The 17,160-nt window shown below is 59.7% G+C and overlaps 1 protein-coding gene across 50 annotated transcripts in view; it reads left to right on the forward strand.

Annotated features, from left to right (window-relative positions):
* The window catches only part of MYRF (myelin regulatory factor), a 33,923-nt gene that overhangs the window by 2,136 nt on the left and 14,627 nt on the right, over positions 1 to 17,160 (forward strand). For 30 of the 50 annotated variants that reach the window (XM_072760218.1, XM_072760222.1, XM_072760215.1 and 27 more), the window contains exons 2-7: positions 11,367 to 11,454; positions 11,649 to 11,909; positions 13,961 to 14,022; positions 14,896 to 15,166; positions 16,240 to 16,490; positions 16,602 to 16,725. In XM_072760218.1, the coding sequence (XP_072616319.1) occupies positions 11,830 to 11,909; positions 13,961 to 14,022; positions 14,896 to 15,166; positions 16,240 to 16,490; positions 16,602 to 16,725 (788 nt within the window). In that variant the 5' untranslated portion in view covers positions 11,367 to 11,454; positions 11,649 to 11,829. Of the gene's footprint in view, positions 1 to 11,366; positions 11,455 to 11,648; positions 11,910 to 13,960; positions 14,285 to 14,895; positions 15,167 to 16,239; positions 16,491 to 16,601; positions 16,726 to 17,160 lie in introns of all 50 variants that reach the window. The other 20 variants (XM_072760228.1, XM_072760207.1, XM_072760230.1 and 17 more) reach the window with 1 other exon arrangement.

A 17,160-nucleotide genomic window follows, 5' to 3' on the forward strand; every position in this document is an offset into this window, starting at 1 on the left:
GCTGAGTAGGTAAGGGCATCCCCTAGCTTCGGGCTTCCTAACTTCAGGAGTCTGGCCACCCTAGCACACCCAGAGCCCCAGAAATCAGACTTGGACAGGATTACATGGTTGATCCTGAGGTAGGTGGGCTATTTGAGGGTCCTCAGCAGTCTTCCCATCAGTTCCAGGGGCTCTATTTTCCCTAGACACTGCCCAACCTTTATGAACCCCCAAAGAGCCTTGTGAGGGCTGGGGGCCCCTGGGGAAGAAGGAAGGGACATGATTCCTTGCTCAAGGGTATTTTTTGGGGGATGCCCTGAGCCCACTAGATACCCAGGATGACCCACGGGCCAGGTCCCCTTGCTTCCTACAGATGTCCCCATGCGTCCTCTCCCAGGACCTGGCACCCCAGGCAGAGGAGTGGGCTCGGCTGGCCCAGGTTCCCCATCTCCAGAGCCAAACTCTCCCTCCTGGCCGTGGGTGGGGGGTGGGGGCTGACGCCACAGCTCAGCCATGCGGCTGGCCTGGCTGGGGAGGCTGCGCTGCTCCCTCCAGAGAGATAAGAGGAGACTCAAGAATGTCTGTGGGGAGCAGGGAGCGGGGTGTGGGGCTGCCTGCTGAGGTGGGTGGAGGGAGCCAGGGACCTGGAGAAGTGTTCCCGGAGTCTGAGACAGGAGGGAAGGTGGGCCGGTGCTGAGGGCTAGGAGTTCTCAGGACCACTTGGGAGGGGCAAGGCTGGTGGGGATCAGGGTGCAGGGGTGCGTGGGGGACCTCAGGGCCAAGCCTTTGTGTGCACTCGTGAGTGGAAGGATTAAAGCAAGTGAGTGTCATGCGTCGGGTACACTGTTCTACACTCTCACACTTGGGGCTGGAACCTGAGTTCTCATTCTGTCCCTTGCTTGGTACTTGGCCTTGGTCACTCCCTGTGGACCGTGGGGACAGGGGGCAGGCTCTGTGCTTTCAGCTCGGGGCTGGAGACAGAGACAGGCTTTGCTGAAGAGCAGGGGTGGATTGAGACCCGTCTTTTGACATGGCCCACTCTCTAGGAACACCAGGCCTATGTCCTGGGTCCTACCATGTACAGTGGACCAGGCTGCGCCCCACCCCAGGGTGGTGGGCTGGGGGCTAAGGCGCTTTGGGCGTCGGGTGGGAGGCTGGGACAGGGCAGCCCCCTCGAGGCTGGTACAGCCGGGCCCCCGTGACCGCCCTGCTAATCCCCTAGAAGGAGGCTACGGCCTTCTGCATCAGCAGGCACACGGTCCGTGGAGAGGGGACCCTCCGGGCAGGATGCACTGGCTCTCAGCAGGTAACAGGGTCCTCGTGGCAGGTACACTTCTCAGCATCTTGACTGGCTGGGGCCTTGGATCCCCAGAGCCTGGTCAGGGACAGGGGCAGGATGGCATCAGAGGAGCCCCATGGAGCCTTAGAGGTTCCCCTGCAGGCTTAGGCCCCTGCTGCTCAGGGCTGTGACCCTGTGCTGAGCTTTCGCCCTCTCTGGGCCCATTTTCCTTACCTGCAAGACGGGAGGGGGTTGCAGAGAAGGTCTTGATGATGCCTTCAGATGAGCCTCATCTCCCAGCCCTGGGAATGAGGAGTGTTCTAGAGCACAGAGGTGGAGGGTATTGACTCCTGGTTCCAGGGGCACAAGGAGTTTGAGTGAGTAGCACCCCCACTCCAAGAAAGCAGGTGCTGTGGAGGAACCCTGAGAGACCTAGGAGAACTGGGCTTCCAGTAGGTGCCGCAAAGGCCACTGAAAGGTTGGGGGACCTCCACTTGGCCTCTAGAGCCCTGCCAGGGCTGGAGGTGGGAGGCTGGTGTTCACTCCCTCCAGCCCGGATGGGTGGCTTGGGCCAGTGATTTCCCTTCTTTGGCTTCATGTCCCCTCCTGGGGCAAGCAGGGGGGTTGGACCAGAGCTGTGGCTTCCAATGAGGTTTTCTTTAGCTACCAAAGAAAGGCACGCTCAGGGCCTCCCAGTACAGCTGGGCTCTCCACTGCCCTCCGGGGCACTGGGATCCTGATTTGAGAGCCACTTGAGGGAGGGGCTGGCACTGGCCCCCTTTCCCAGGGGCCAAGACTCCCAAGAGAAGGGAGTTAGTCAGCTGGGCCAGAGCTGACACCAAGAAGCCCCCAACTCTCTCCTGTACCACCATGGCCTTGGGGAAGGAAGGGTGGCCTTCCAGGGGGAGGACCCAGAGGGCAGGAGGAGGCCGTAGGGGGAGACTACCTGAAGACTTTTGGAAACGGATGCCCACTCTGGACAGGAGTCTGGGGCTGAGTTGGGGTGTGGATCTCATGGCACTGTGCTCCGTGTTGGCATGTCTGTCCGTCCATCTGTCTATAGTACACCAAGGAGTAGGTGGAAGGGGGAGGCAGCTGGACCCCTGACTGTCAAGAAGATGAGATGGGGTGCCTTCTGGGGGAGTCCTGTCCCTGTCCTTCCTCCCCAGGTCCTGAGTCCATCTGGAGGGGAAGTAGCAGTGGGGGGTCTGACTCATCCCCTTGTCCCCAACACCCAGCACAGGGCACAGGGTGGCATGGGCTGAGGGGGAAGGAAATCTTCTCAGGGTCATTGGAGAGAAAATGGCTATGTGAACAAAGGTGGGGTGGGGGGTGCACCCCAGGAAGCCAACTCTCTGGGAGGCCTGGGGTCAGTGCAGGGGGGCAGTGGGGCGGGGTGGGGAGCAAGCTGTTTCCGACCTCCTGGCCTCAGGGCCTCTCCTGAGTCTGGGGCCCTTGGCGCCGTGCCCCTTGGGCAGAGCCAAGCAGGGCATTGTGGGGGAGACAGGTAGGTCACCGTGAGCAGAATGGCCTCCTCTTGGGGACCTAGCCCCCGTGCTCTGACTCTCAAGGGCTCCCAGGCCTGGGGGGCCCTGGCAGCTGAGGCTGCTGGGTAGCAGCCGGCAGGGCTGCTGATTGGCTGCTCCCCTTGGACTTTGCCCTCTGATAAGAACGGGGAGCAGAAATCATTAACCGAGGCGGCCCTGCCCTCCCCAGGCTGCCTGCCCTCCCTTCCCGCCTTCTCCCTCCTCACGCTACCCTTTTGGGCCTTAGTTTCCCTCACAGCCTGAATGTGTGGAGGGTGGCCGTAGGGGGGCTCTTCTCCCATTAATGTCCCCAGCCCCTGCTGCTGCTGGGTGTCGGGAGCCCCGGGCAGGGGGCTGGTGATGGATGGTGTTGGGGCCTCATGCCCTCCCCAGAGCAGGCTGCCAGGGTCTGCTGCTGGCTGCTTGCCTGCAGCCCTCCTCCAGGCACATTGCCGCACTGCTTTGTGCCCCCACTTTCCCATCCCTAAAATGGGAATACAGCTGTAGCCCTGGTGCCCACTTCTCAGGGTGTTTGTGGGGAGGGAGGGAAACTGGGTGTTCAGGAGGCCTGCTGCGGTACTGGTGCGGTAATGCTCCAGAAAGCTTAGCCTGGAGTGTGATCATTGTCCCACGGGGGCCTGCACAGTCTAGTTCACCAGGATCTCGGCAGGCATTATGCTCCCTACTCTGGAGATTTATTGATCCACGGGCTCAGCACCCCACCTGGGGCTGGGGCCCATGGCTGGCACTGTGTGCTTTGGGAAAGCCACTCACCCTCTCTGGGCCACTTATTCTGAGGATTAATCCCAACAGCCTTATTGGATGTGCTCTGCAGGCAGGGACCCAGCTTCACACAGGTCTGCACCCCCTGCCTTCGTCCTGATGCCTGCTTTAGGTTCCTGCTGCCTCCTGCTGTGGCCCTACCCTGCCACTCTGCCCCTCAGCGTGGGGACCTGGCCTCTGGCTGGCAGCAAGGGGGAAGGGGCTGGCTGTCCTTTGTCTTCACCTGCCCCCCCTCCCCCGCAGGCCTGGGTGGGAGGGGTGAGGGTGGGAGGTTTTGCATAAGTCATCCAGTGGGAGTCCTGGGGCTGTGTGGAAGTGCAGGTGGTATTTCTCATTTCCAGGAGGGAGGTGCAGAGGCAGGAGGGGAAGGTGATGTGCCAGGAGCACTGAGGGCAGCTGCAGCAGAGCCAGAGTGGGATCCTGGGGCTCCCCGATCACAGTTGGGTGCCAGCCTAGAGTGGGGCAGGAAGGGAGCCCTCCAGTGCTGAGGGTCCTGATCCACCACTGAGGGCTGGACTGGGTGACTTCCATTCAGCCCCTTGACCTCTCTGGGCCTCAGAGCCATCACTCAGAGGGTCAAAGCTGTGTGCCGTATGATGCAGGCAGTGAGACCCATAAAGTGCCAAGGCCTGGATGGAGAGAGCAGAGGGCAAAGCCCGGCATGGGGGGCATTTGGGTCCAGAGCCTCCCCTGGCCTGGCCTATGGAGGCCGCAGGGCATCCTGTCCACCTGTCTCCAGGCCTGCATCTGCCCTAGGTCCCCCCAGCCCTCCTAATGTGCACCTATAGCCTCTGTCCCTCTGTGGAATTTGGGGACCCTTGCTCCCTTCCCTCTCCTCTTCACCATCTCAGTCCCTGAGCTCTCTTAACCCTCTGTGGTTCTCCCTTGTTGGGTCTGCGGCCTGGGGTGGGGGTAGCTGGGGTGTCTGCGGCACTGAATTGGCTCTTTTGGATCTGGCTCTAGCCAGACCCAATCGGGAGGGCTGTCAGCCTGGGCCTGCCATCAGGTCAGTGAGCATTGTGTACACGAGCTTTCAAGTCTGGGAGGTGTGCTGATATGTGAACACGCGTGGGCCTGCTCATGACTCAGGGCCTTTGCACTGGCTCCCCACTGCCTGAAATGCTCCTCTCAGATATCCATGTGGCTCACCACCTTCTTATCTCTTTTCAGTGAGGCCCTCCCTGACTGTCCTATTTATTTATTTTTAAAGATTTTATTTAATTATTTGAGAGAAAGAGCAAGAGCACAAGCAGACAGAGTGGCAGGCAGAAGGAGAGGGAGAAGCAGGCTCCCCACTGAGCAGGGAGTCCAATGCGGGGTTCGATCCCAGGACCCCAGGACCATGACCTGAGCCGAAGACAGATGCTTAACTCCCTGAGCCACCCAGGTGCCCTGTTTAAAACTGCCACCCTGTTCTCCTGCCACCCCAGCCTCTGCTCTCTGCTCTGTTTTCTCCGTTGTATTTGTCACCTTCTGAAATGCTGTGGATTTTTCCCCATGTGTCTTGTCCTCTGACTCTGCTTCCAGAACGTCAGCTCGTCATGGGCAGGAGGTTTGGTTGTGTTCCTTCCATAGCCCCAGAGCCAAGCATTGTGCCTGATACATAGTATATGCTCGGCAGTTGTTTGAATGAATGGATCAGTGAGCCCTCATGGAGCATGCCCATGTGCGCATGTGTGTGTCAGCAGGGAAGGAAGGGCATGTGTGTATATTTGTGTGTAGACGATTATGTGCATGTCGGTGGGAGTTGTCCCTGTGAACACACATGTGTGGTACATGCTGCTTTGTGACTCCAGATGGACATGGGTGACCCTGGTAGAGACTTGCCCCCACCCCAAGCTACAGGGTATCTACCTCTGTGGGGAGGGCCTTCCCCAGCCTACCTACCCAGTCCCAGTAGGAGAGGGATGGGGCTGTCAGGTGGGAGCTAACTTGGCCCTGTAGACTCAGGGCTGGGGGTGCTGAAGAACCCTAGGGACCAGTGTGGGTTCCTATAGAACACGTTGCAGCTTCCGGGCTCAGTTCTGTTGGACTTGGCTGGGGAGCATCTTGAGCTGTGAGTTCAGCCCTGTGGTAGCTATGCGGGGTCTGGGGGAGGACATGGCTATAGTCCTGGGGTGGTCAAAGACTCCAGGTTTCCTGGAGGCAATGGGTCTCCTATGCATTTTTGGCAAGAAATTGAGAAGTAATAAAGGCAATCGTGGCTCAGATTTTTTTTTATTTTTTTAAATTTTATTTATTTATTCATGAGACAGAGAAAGAGAGGCAGAGACACAGGCAGAGGGAGAAGCAGGCTCCATGCAGGGAGCCTGACGTGGGACTCGATCCCGGGTCTCCAGGATCACGCCCTGGGCTGAAGGCGGCGCTAAACTGCTGAGCCACCCAGGCTGCCCTCGTGGCTCAGGTTTAAGAACCCGATGGCAATAACTTAGGAGGCACATCCTCATCATTAAGTCCCAAGCTAACTGGGGACTTGATGCAGAGACGTAAAGGATAGCTTGCAAAATCAAGCATCTGACCTGAAGGCGTTTTGAGTGAGAAGATCTGGTCACAAATTGAAGCTTGAAGCAGGGATGGCTAGCAGTTATTACATTAATCACAGATCATATCAATAAAGATATGAGAGTTCAAGCCAAAGGAGGCGAGAGCCCTGTCCCAGAGTGAATTGGTTTGGAGCTCATTGATTAGCTCAGGCAACATTGGGAAATGAGCGATAGCCTGGGAGCCCTCTGGGATTGAGAAGATTGAGGAGGGGCTGCCAGAGGCAGGCAGGCAGAGAAGGCTGACCTGCCATGATAGGGGGCGAGGGGCTCTAGCTGAGGCCTGAAGGCTGGACTTTGCTGTGTATGTGCCAGAATAATAGCACCGTCCAGGTCGTGTGTCAGAGGGACTCAGGAGGAGGTCAGAGGCCCCCCAGAGGCTCTCTGGAGTGGAAATGCAATGAGGTGGAAAGGCATGGGCGAGAGGGGAGCCCCGCAGACATGGAAACAGCAATGAGTGCTATTGGAGGGACGGCCCAGGAGCTTCCCTACCATCTCGCTGAAGACTCACGCTGCTCTGGGATGCACTTGATAGAGAAGCAAGCCGAGCCTCAGAGAGGTCAGAGCACTTGCCAAGGGTCACACAGCAACGGGGGGGGGGGGGGGGGGCATCCTAGCAGTTAGGCCTCTTTGACCCTGGGAGTCCCTGACAGCATTGTGGGGGTGCTAGGCTGGACAGTGCCCTGACCCCCACCACCCTGGCTCCCAGCCATTGCCTGGAGCCAGGATGCCCTCAGATTCAGATGCTGGGGGTGGACACTCAGGGCAGAGTTGGGGGACAGTCTCGGGCCCTAGGGTTCTGATCACCTAGGCCTGGCCAGCATACTTGGGCCCTGCTGCCCCTGCCTATAGCCACGTGGCCAACGGGATTTCCGCCATGTTTGGGACATGAATTGACAAGTGCCCCATTGACGGGTGGGGGGGAGGTGTGGGCAGGGCACAAGCCTCCCACTGTGCCGGGTCCCCACCCTCCCCCGTTCCCTGGGACAATGGCCCAGACTCAGCCAGCGGCCACAGCTGGTGTGTGTGGGGGGGTAGTCATGAGCGTGAGGGGGGGAAGGGAGGGGTCCAGGGTGGAGGACCACCTGGGCCCCCACTCGCCCTCATCCCGCACCTGGCTGGTATCCTGTCAGTTCTTCTTCTGCCCAGCTGGGTGGCCTCAATACATACGAGGAGGAGGGAAGAGGGGAGGGTGCTTCCTCCCCGTAGCTCCTATCCCAGCCTGCCTGGGCAGTGTCTGGCTCCTGTTAAAAGCAGGTAATAAAGGCCCTAATTAATGAGGAGCAGCTGGTGCAGTACCTGGGGGGGCCCTGTGTGGCCCCGGACCCTTCCATAACACGGCTGGGTAGAGGTCCCCAGGCCCAGGCAGGCCGGTTCTGGTGTCCTGTGTGCCACTTTGCTCATTCATTCCATGAACATTTATTGAGTACCTACTGTATGCCTAGATGCTTATATCCCAGAGAGGCAGAGCAGGGCTGGGCTCCTATCCCAGGTCCCCCATCTGTAAAGTGGAAAACCGCCTGTCCTATTGAGTTGTTAGGGGAGTTAAATCTGAGCCATCTGAAGTGTGGGTACAGAGTGAGCACTCGGTGCATGAGCCATGGGAGCGGGTGGGCAGCGGACAGAGCCTCCGCCCACCTGTGCGGTCTGTGCCAGGCCCCAGAGTGAGGAGCCCAGGAGATAGGAGAAAGGAGGCTGCCAGCCAAGGTGACAGGGAGTCAGAGGGCACCTCTTGGAGAAACTTACATTGAAACCCAAACCTCAAGAATGAATAGGAATGGGGGGATCCCTGGGTGGCGCAGCGGTTTGGCGCCTGCCTTTGGCCCAGGGCGCGATCCTGGAGACCCAGGATCGAGTCCCACATCGGGCTCCCGGTGCATGGAGCCTGCTTCTGCCTCTCTCTCTCTCTCTCTCTCTCTGTGTGTGTGTGTGTGACTATCATAAATAAATAAAAATTAAAAAAAAAAAGAATATCATTTAAAAAAAAAAAAGAGTGAATAGGAATGGGCTTTGTCCAGCAGAGGGAAGAGCATGTGCAAAGGCCCCAGGGCAGAGATAGAGATAGAGATAGAGAGAGAGATAGAGAGAGAGAGAGAGAGAGAGAGAGAGACAGGGGCTGTGGAGAGTTGCCGGGAGGGAGCTGGTTGGGAGAGGAGGCTGTAGTGGGTAGGCAGGGCGTGTAGTCAGGGCAGGTGCCTTGGATCTCAAGGTGGGCTCTGGGTATCCTGAGGGGGAGGGCTGGGATGCTGGTTTGTGACCTGGTGGTGCCACTTTCTGATGCTGGGACCTTGGGCAGCCTTCCCACCTCCCAGGGTGGTCTCGAGGATCAGCAGGAGACATGCTTAGTGTCCTGCCTAGGAGGGATCTGTTGTTGGCTCAAGGATGTTTCAGGGGTTTTCTGGGAGCAGTCAGTGAGAGGGGACCCCCAAGAGTGTGCTGCACCTTCCTCCTGGGCTTCTGGGGACTCTGCCCCTGCCTCAGTAATCTCTGGGCTCCAGCAAGCCACCACCCCCACCCTGCCCTCCCAAAGGTTTAATGAGAAATGTCCGATATGGTTTCTGGGGCAGCCTGGGGGCACGTGGCTGAGCCATGTGGGGAGAACATCAGGCAGGCCTTGTGGGGTCCCAGAGAAGGAGAAGAGGTGGGCTCGCTGTTCTTCAGGAGGCCCACCAACCCCCCAAACCTCAAACTTCTCTCCCTCCCGGCGGCCCACCTCCACCCTCCCTCCCAGTTCCGTTCCCTCCTCCCTCCTCTGTCCTCCCGTCCTCCCGGCCCCTGGCACGGGAGGGTCTCTCTTCCCCTCAGCCACATCTGGTTCTCATTAGGGTCTCCCAGGATGCCTCTGCTTGAGGCCCCCCTATCCCAAGGGAGGTGGGCAGGAGGATTAGGGGTGATTAGGAGTGCTCCTGGCCAGCGGAGGGGGAGGAGCAGAGGAGGGGGCCTGGCCTATTATAAATAGCAACACCCTGACTCTATCACCCCATCATTCACTGTAGATTCCAAGTTCAGTCTCAAAAAACCTGAAGCTTCAGGAGCCAGGGCAGGGGTGATGCTCCGGTGCTCCCTCCTTCCCCATTCCCATCTTCATCTCCATCCCCGGGGCCACTCCCAGCCCATAAAATGGGACAGCCCTGGAATGGCCAGAAAGTCATCTGTCACCAGCCACACCTTCCCCGGTGGAGTCAGGCCCCTGTGCCTGGGTTTGAATCCTTGCTGTGTTGCCTTGGGCATGAGGCTTGACCTCTCTGAATAAGGGGATGCTAATAACACTAAATCTCGGGGGCGATTGGGAGATAAACTCCTAAAGCACTTAGAATAGTGCTGGGGCCTGGTAGGTGCTCAGTCCGCAGGGGCCGCTGTCACTAGCACAGTCCCCGTGTTATCATCACCATTCCAGACGGGGACAAGGAGTGTCACACTGCACGTCTTATACACTTTCTGTATAAGAAATTCCTATGATCATTAATGTCTTTGTTTCCAAAAGGGCCAGGCATATAGTAGGCATCGAATAAACGGGATCTTCGGTTAACAGGGAAGGATGGGGTGGGGGCCAGAGCGTAGATGGGAATCCTAGAACCTTGATGTGCAGACTGGTCATTCCTCTCCCCAGCCACACAGGGCCCTGGCGGGCCATTGGCACTGTTCGGAGGGTGTCCCTGGCTCCTGGCTGGGTGAGCCAGGGGTGGGGGCCAGCAGGAGGGCCTGTCCCAGGCAGCGCGTGACTCCTAGGAGGGCTTAGCCACTCATTAATCACCTAAGCGGGGCTCAGCATTCTTGAAATGCCAGCTGGGGCCAGGGAGGGGCCTGGGCCAGGGGCTCCTGGGGACCCCAGGGCTCTGGGACTGTGAAGCAAGGACAGCCACTCCGTTTGCTGAACACCGGTGCCGGGCACCGTATGTACCTTAACTTGTTTCATATTCAGCCCTGTAAAGCGTGAGCTGTTCATGTCCCCATTTTACTAATGAGGAGACTGAGGCTCAGAGAGGGTATGTGACCTGCTCAAGGTCACACAGTGGGCATTAAGCAAGCCAGGATTTGTTCCTGGATCTTCTTGAGCTGTTCCCAGGGCTCCTCAGGGAGGAGGCGCGAGGCAGCGTGAGGTGCAGACCCCAGGCTCACTGCCCCAGGGGCCTGTGGGAGGGGCAGCTCTGCCTCAGTGGGGCTGGCCAGCCTGAGTCAGCAGTGTGGGTGGGGCCGTCCTCCATTATCGGGGTTGACACATCTCCTACGTCACCGCCTTATCACCCCGCCTTCCCACTCCCCCCCTGCAAGGTGACCCTGGGAGGGGAAAGGCCAGCACCTCCCCTCTCCTCCCCTGCTTATGCCCAAGAGCACTGGGCGCCTTTTCTGTGAGTCCCTCCCCTTTGTGGGGCTAGGGCCAGCAGGGAGGGCCCAGGAGAGGGCTGTGGAGGAGCAGAGCTCTGGCCGCCATCATTCCTTGCTGTGAGGCCAGGCAAGCCCTCACCTCTCTGGAACACAAGGGCTAGGCCCCCTGGCCCCCGTCGTGGGGGTGATGAGCTAGGCAGTAGGCTGAGTCCAGGCCCCACTCCCTGGGTATCTGCGACTGGGGTCTGGGGTGCAGGAGGCTCCCCTGGCCCATGGGACCTTCAGGACATGTGATTCAGCCCAGCCAGGCCTTGGGTTCCTCGGTGCCCACCAGGTGGGCCATCTGGAAAGAGGCAGGGCAGGACAGGGTCATTGAGTCTGGGTCCAGCATTCAAGGGTGGTGGACATCCACTGGGCACTCATTTCAAGGAAGTATCTCATTGACTCTTCACAGCACCCCTTAAGACCTTGGGATGACTACCCCCCCCACACACTTTTTAAAGATTTTTATTTACTTATTCACGAGAGACAGAGAGACAGGCAGACACAGGCAGAGGGAGAAGCAGGCTCTCCATGGGGAGCCCGATGTGGGACTCAATCCCAGGGCTCCGGGATCACGACCTGAGCCAAAGGCACACGCTCAACCACTGAGCCCCCCAGGTGTCCCCGATTACCCCATTTTACAGACAGGAAGGACTTACATCCCAGGAAATGGCTTGTCTGTCCCAGATCTGCACTCTGGGCTCCTCCCCTCCTCCTGGAGGGGCATCAGGTGCTGGGCCCTGAAGGACTCTCCCCCCACATGGATACACAGGTGGGGCGGAGCTTGGGGGCATGGGTTTTGGAGGGCCCACCCTGGGGAGAGCTGTGGGGCAGAGCCCAGAGGCCTAGGAGTCTTGGGGAGCCTAGCTCATGCCTGCCCCTTCCCTATAGGCCACGACATCAACGGTGCCCTAGAGCCCTCCAACATAGACACCAGCATCCTGGAGGAGTACATCAGCAAGGAGGATGCCTCTGACCTGTGAGTGGCCCCACCCCCACCCCCTCTGGCCTCCACCTTTCACCAGACAGGTGATGGAGCCCCAGTCTGCAAGCTCCTCCCCCTCTATTCCCATCTGCTGACTCCTCTGCTGTCTCCTTGAGCTGCCCTGCAGAGGGGGAGTCTGGGAGGGGCGGGGGTCCTGGTGGACGCTGAGCTTTTTCCTTTTTCCACAGCTGCTTCCCTGACATCTCTGCTCCAGCCAGTGCAGCCTCCTACCCCCATGGGCCTCCAGCCATCCCAGGCTCCAGCGGGGGCCACCACCTGAGCCCCCCTGGGGGTGGACCCTCCCCAGGGCGCCATGGCTCCCTCCCAGCCCCAAGCTACAGCACCCCGCTCAACTGCAACAATAATGCTATGAGTGGCGCTCCTAAGCCCTTCCTGGGGGCCTCTGGGCCCCCCATCAAGGTAGAGCCCAAGGCTCCCTATGCCCCAGGGTGAGTGAGGGCTGGGAATGAGGGGGTCGGGCGTGGGTCTGGGAGGTGCTGGCAGCGGCCTGGCCTGGCCGTGGTGACTGGTTAGGTAAAGTGGCTGAGGAGGGACTCATGACTTTGTTCTGAGGCCTTGGGCAGCCACAGAGGATTCTGAGCAGCAGCGGGTTGATGAGGGCTGGTGTAAGTGCTAGGAAGTTCTGACAGCTCTGTAAAGAGGGGATGGGAGAGTACATAGCTGGAGACTCAGCTAAGTACCTGTCCTGATACGCGCATGTACATACATGCGTACATACAGAGGGCACACGGGGTCCCCTCACTGCCCCAGGCCCATCCGCTCGTGCATTTAGCTGCTATTTGCTTTGGCCGCCAATGGCACAGATACGGTACCTGAAGCTTCCCCCACCCAAGCCAGCCTCCAGGCCCTTCAATCCTCTCTCCAAGGGGTCCACACCAGTGGCCTGACCCAGGGGCTCAGCCAGGGTCTGGCTGTGACCAAAGGAAGCAGGCGGCCACCATCCCAGCCACAGACATGTGCTCATAAGGATAGGCAGGAACATGGGACTGCTGGGTTCTGCAGAGGGGCTCGAGGAAGTTCTGGGTTCAGCCTGGGGCAGGAACAGGGGACCCTGTCTTTGGGTAGAAGAATAATAGAGTGTGGGAGGCATGACACTTGTCTCCACAGCCTGGCCCCACCTCCAGCTCCACCATTTGCAACCTTCTGGCTTGGGAACCCACAGCCCCGGTCAGGGCTTCAGCATCCGCAGCTGTAGAGTGACCTCAAAACGTGTCTCCCTCCAGGATGGTGGAAATAAGGGGAGGAGGCCCACAGCAAGTGTGGGTCGGGGGGTACCATAGCTTCTCCTGGCTTATTCGCAGAGGCGAGTTGGGGTGTTAGGGGTGAACTTTTGCCACAGGAGACAGACGTCCGGTGAGAGTCTGTCCCTAAGCCCAGACCCTGAAGGGCAAAGACAGAGGGAAGAGAATTAACAAGTTATGAGCACCTGCTAGGTACCTGCTGCTGTTGCCCCGTGGCTCTCGTTGTGTAAGCTTATCAACCCTCTCCAGCAACAGCTCCCAGGGGACCCCAAAACCAGCTGGCCTGCAAGTAAAGTTGGGCTGACCCTCAGCAGGCTTCAAACGGCACACTGAGGCCGTTGCTCAGGGAGAGAAAGGGCTTGCCCAGAACCACACAGAGACCACGGGGCCCGGGCTTCTCCCTGGGCAGGACCCAGAGCCTTTTCCTGCCCCTGCCCCTGCCTGGACGAGTTCTAGGTGCCAAACAAGACGAACACACATCCCTCTTGCTGTGGATCCTGCAGGCTGGCTGGGGCAGGGTTGGGGAGTTATTAATAAATCACCAAATCGAGGAGCATGAGGAGTCATGAGGAAAGAACATGAGGTCCCACGGAAGGGGAAGGGATCTTGACACACCAGCAAACCCACCGGCCCTGTACAGGGAGCAGGCAGGAGATGGTGCCTCGGCAGTCTCTCCAGACGTGAGGACCAGGACGGCCAAAGAGCTGGGTCCCCGCTTGGCTGCAGCCTCCCTCACCAGGTGCATGCAGGTTCACCCAGGACTTGTTGATCTCTCAGGGTTGAGTTTGTTCTTTTGCCTGAACCGCTGATAAAACAAAACCTGAAAGAAAAAAATAAACCCAGGCCTGGTGGAGCTGGCTGCCTGCCCAGCCCATACCTGCCCATGGTGGGACAGCCCAGCCCTCTAGAGCCCCCTAGAGCCCCTCTAGACTTCCTAGAAAGTGGGGCTTCAGTGGGTGTGGGAAGGCAGAAGCAGACCTGGCCCCTGCTCCGTGAATCCCTGTGCCGTCATCAGGAACACTGGTTGCTGGTCCCCAAGTGCCCAGTAGGTCTGAGGGGCTGCCCAAGGCCCCACACCCACACCTCAGCCCCAGGCCCTGCCTGGCACTCCCAGGTGGCTCACAATGCCCCAAGGGTGGGAGTGAGGGAAGCTCAGGGCCTCCAGCATTGGGGGTCCCAGGGACCCTGCCCCACAGAAGAGCGGCCTGCCCAGTAGCCCCTTCCTCCCGCCCCTGCAGCACACTGCCGGATTCTCCCCCAGACTCAGGCTCCGAGGCCTACTCCCCCCAGCAGGTGAATGGTGAGTCCAGCGGGCACCGCCCTCCCCCTCTGGGGTTTGGGCAAGTGGTTGGGGCGGCCTTATCGGGAGGGAGGGAGCGCGGGAGGGAGGGGGCCAGCGGCTGCCCAACAGGCTGAGATTATCGCTGGTCAAATACTCCCCGGCGCTGGCTATTGTTTCCCCCCGGGCGGGTGGGGAGCCTGGCCCTGCCTCTGAGCAAGTGTCCCTGCTGGTGATGCCACCCGCCTGCCCGCCTGCGCCATCATGGACGCGCCCTTTGGCGGTAAGTGGACGGCTGGGGGGGCCGTGGGTGCAGCCTGCATACAGGCCCCGCTGGCCTCCTGGGCCCACCTCCCCTTGGCCGGGTGGGGGGCAGAGCTGCAGCGGCCCCCAGGTGGCCAAAAGCAGAAGGATCTGGGCGGCTGTCTCCCCACGGCTCAGAGAAGGGTCAAGAGTTCTGTTTATCTTACCAAAAACATTTCTGGAATGCCTCCTGGGGAACAAAGGGAGCTGGGGGGCTGGCCCGAGGGGCTGCTGGCCTGTGCTGGGGGTCCCTAGAGCCTCCGTCCTCAGGCCCAGAGGAGGCTCAGGCCTCACAGGGGCCCGGGAAGGCCGCTGGGCCGCGGGCCCTCGCCAGGGAGCTGGGCGGCCGGGCCTGCGGGGAAGGAGAAAGCTGCCCACCCCCTGGACGGGGGCTGGTCTCCCTGCCAGAGCCTCTAGTGGCCAACCTCAGGCTGCCCAGCCCTCCTCCCACATGGGGTTGATGGGAGGGCAGCCCCCGGGGCTCGGCTCAGGAGGTGGAGATCAAGAGACCCTGCCAGGGGCCGAGCTGGTGCCTGGGAACCTGAGTGACATGGGGCTCTGATTCCCGGCTCCCCACCATCTCTCCCGCAGACCCCCATCTTCTGCGCACCATAACCCCCGAGACCCTGTGCCACGTGGGAGTGCCCTCCCGCCTAGAGCACCCACCTCCACCTCCGGCCCACCTGCCGGGCCCCCCACCACCCCCGCCTCACTACCCCGTCCTGCAGCGGGATCTGTACATGAAGGCCGAGCCCCCGATGCCCCCCTATGCTGCCATGGGGCAGGGGCTCGTGCCCAGCGATCTCCACCATACGCAGCAGTCCCAGATGCTACACCAGCTGCTACAGCAGCATGGAGCTGAGTAAGACCAGGGCAGGTGGGCTTGGGGGTGGGGGGCCAGGGCAGCAGTAGGCAGGACAGAGGGGGACATCAGGACAGGGGGGAACCAGGAGGACAGAAGGCCCTGACCCCAGGTGACGAATGTGCCCACCCAGCAGCCAGCTGCAGATATATAGCCACAGCCAAGTGCTCTGACTACCTGATTTGGTGAGCATGGCCTGCCCCACTGTCCAGAGAGGCAAACTGGGGTTCCCAGGGGAGGAAATGTTTGTCCTGGTCATGGAACTAGGAAGGGACAGAGCCAGGACTTGAACCTCGAGCTGTGCCCTCACCCAGACACCAGTGACTTTCCAACCTTTTTCATGGAGTCCAGGGGCTCTGGAGGAAGTTCTAGCCATGGACCCAAGCTTCCACTCAGACTCCAACCAGTAGAATTATCTTTTTTAAGATTTTATTTATTTATTTGAGAGACGGAGAGGGAGAAGCAGACTCCCTGCTGAGAGACAGCCTGATGCGGGGCTCCATCCCAGGACCCTGAGATCATGACCCGAACTGAAGATAGACATCCAGCTGACTGAGTCACCCAGGCTCCCCTAAAATCATACTTTTATCTGTTTATTTTACACACTGAGATGTCATGAAAGCTTTAGTTCAAGGCCAGATTCCACAGCCTCCTTCCCAAGAAACTCTCCTTCCCAGACTCGGTGGCCTGTGCCCTCTGGGGCTTGTTTGCAGCTATGGAGGCTGCTCTCCCTGGAGCCCCCACTATGAAGGGTGGCTCTGGGAATGTCCCCACAGGGAAAGGACCGACTTGTTCATTCCACAGACAGTTCTGAGCACTCTGTGCACCAGGCCCATTGCTGGGCATGATGGGGACACACAGACAAGTCAGGTTCAATAATCTGGGGGGTAGAGAGGAGTGACAGAAACAGAGAATGACATTACAGAGCAATGGGGGAGCACAGAGGTAAAGCCCAGGGCTTTTTGGAGGAGGTGTCCTCTGGATTGGGCATATCCTGCTGAGACAGGGTGAAGAGGGGAGGGGGGCTCAGAAAGGGCCAGCCCCCACATGGCACATGCCTGTGTCACCCCCAGGCTCCCCACACACCCCTCCAAGAAGAGGAAGCACTCCGAATCACCTCCCAACACCCTCAATACCCAGATGCTGAATGGAATGATCAAACAGGAGCCCGGGACCACCACGAGCCTGCCCCCACACCCAGCTCGCGCCCCATCACCCCCCTGGCCTCCCCAGGGCCCACTGTCACCTGGCCCCAGCTCCTTGCCCCTCAGCATCGCCCGGGTCCAGACGCCACCTTGGCACCCGCCAGGTGCCCCCTCACCAGGTATGTGCTTGGCCTGCTGAACCTCACAGGGAGCTGACCCTTGACGTTGGGTGTGGGGCACAGGGTTGGGAAGTGGGGCTCAGGGCCCACACAGGTGCTTGCTCCTCCCAGGTCTCCTGCAGGACAATGACAGCCTCAGCGGCTCCTACCTGGACCCCAACTATCAGTCCATCAAGTGGCAACCGCATCAGCAGAACAAGTGGGCCACGCTGTACGATGCAAACTACAAAGAGCTGTGAGTGACTCCTGCCACACCCCGCCCCTCCTGTTACCATCTCTGGGGACCCCCAGTCCTGGCATCAGGGTCCCAGAGCAGGGCCTGGGAGCACACAGGGTGCAGCATCTTCCTGGTTTAGAGAAGCACAGCAGGCTCAGGGCGGAACTAGGATTGGCACTGAGGGTTCCCAGTTTCTGGGCCAGCCCGAGGCCTCCCCAAGAAGGCAGTGTCTTTAGGGTGGGGCCAGTGGGAGTCAAGTCAGAGAGAAGTGGGTGGATGGATATTTTCTGGCTCCTCCTCCCCCACTCCTGCATTCCAGGAAGGTAGCAGGAAGTTGTGTTGGCAGCAGCCCCCTCCCTGGAGGGAGGGACAAAGGGGTGGGGGAGGACAGGCTGTCCGGCATTCCTAGCTCTCCCTCAGCACCCACCCATGCAGATTCACTTCCTGGGACCA

Source organism: Vulpes vulpes, chromosome 5, assembly GCF_048418805.1.
Source record: "Vulpes vulpes isolate BD-2025 chromosome 5, VulVul3, whole genome shotgun sequence".
In the NCBI taxonomy this organism is placed as follows: domain Eukaryota; kingdom Metazoa; phylum Chordata; class Mammalia; order Carnivora; family Canidae; genus Vulpes; species Vulpes vulpes.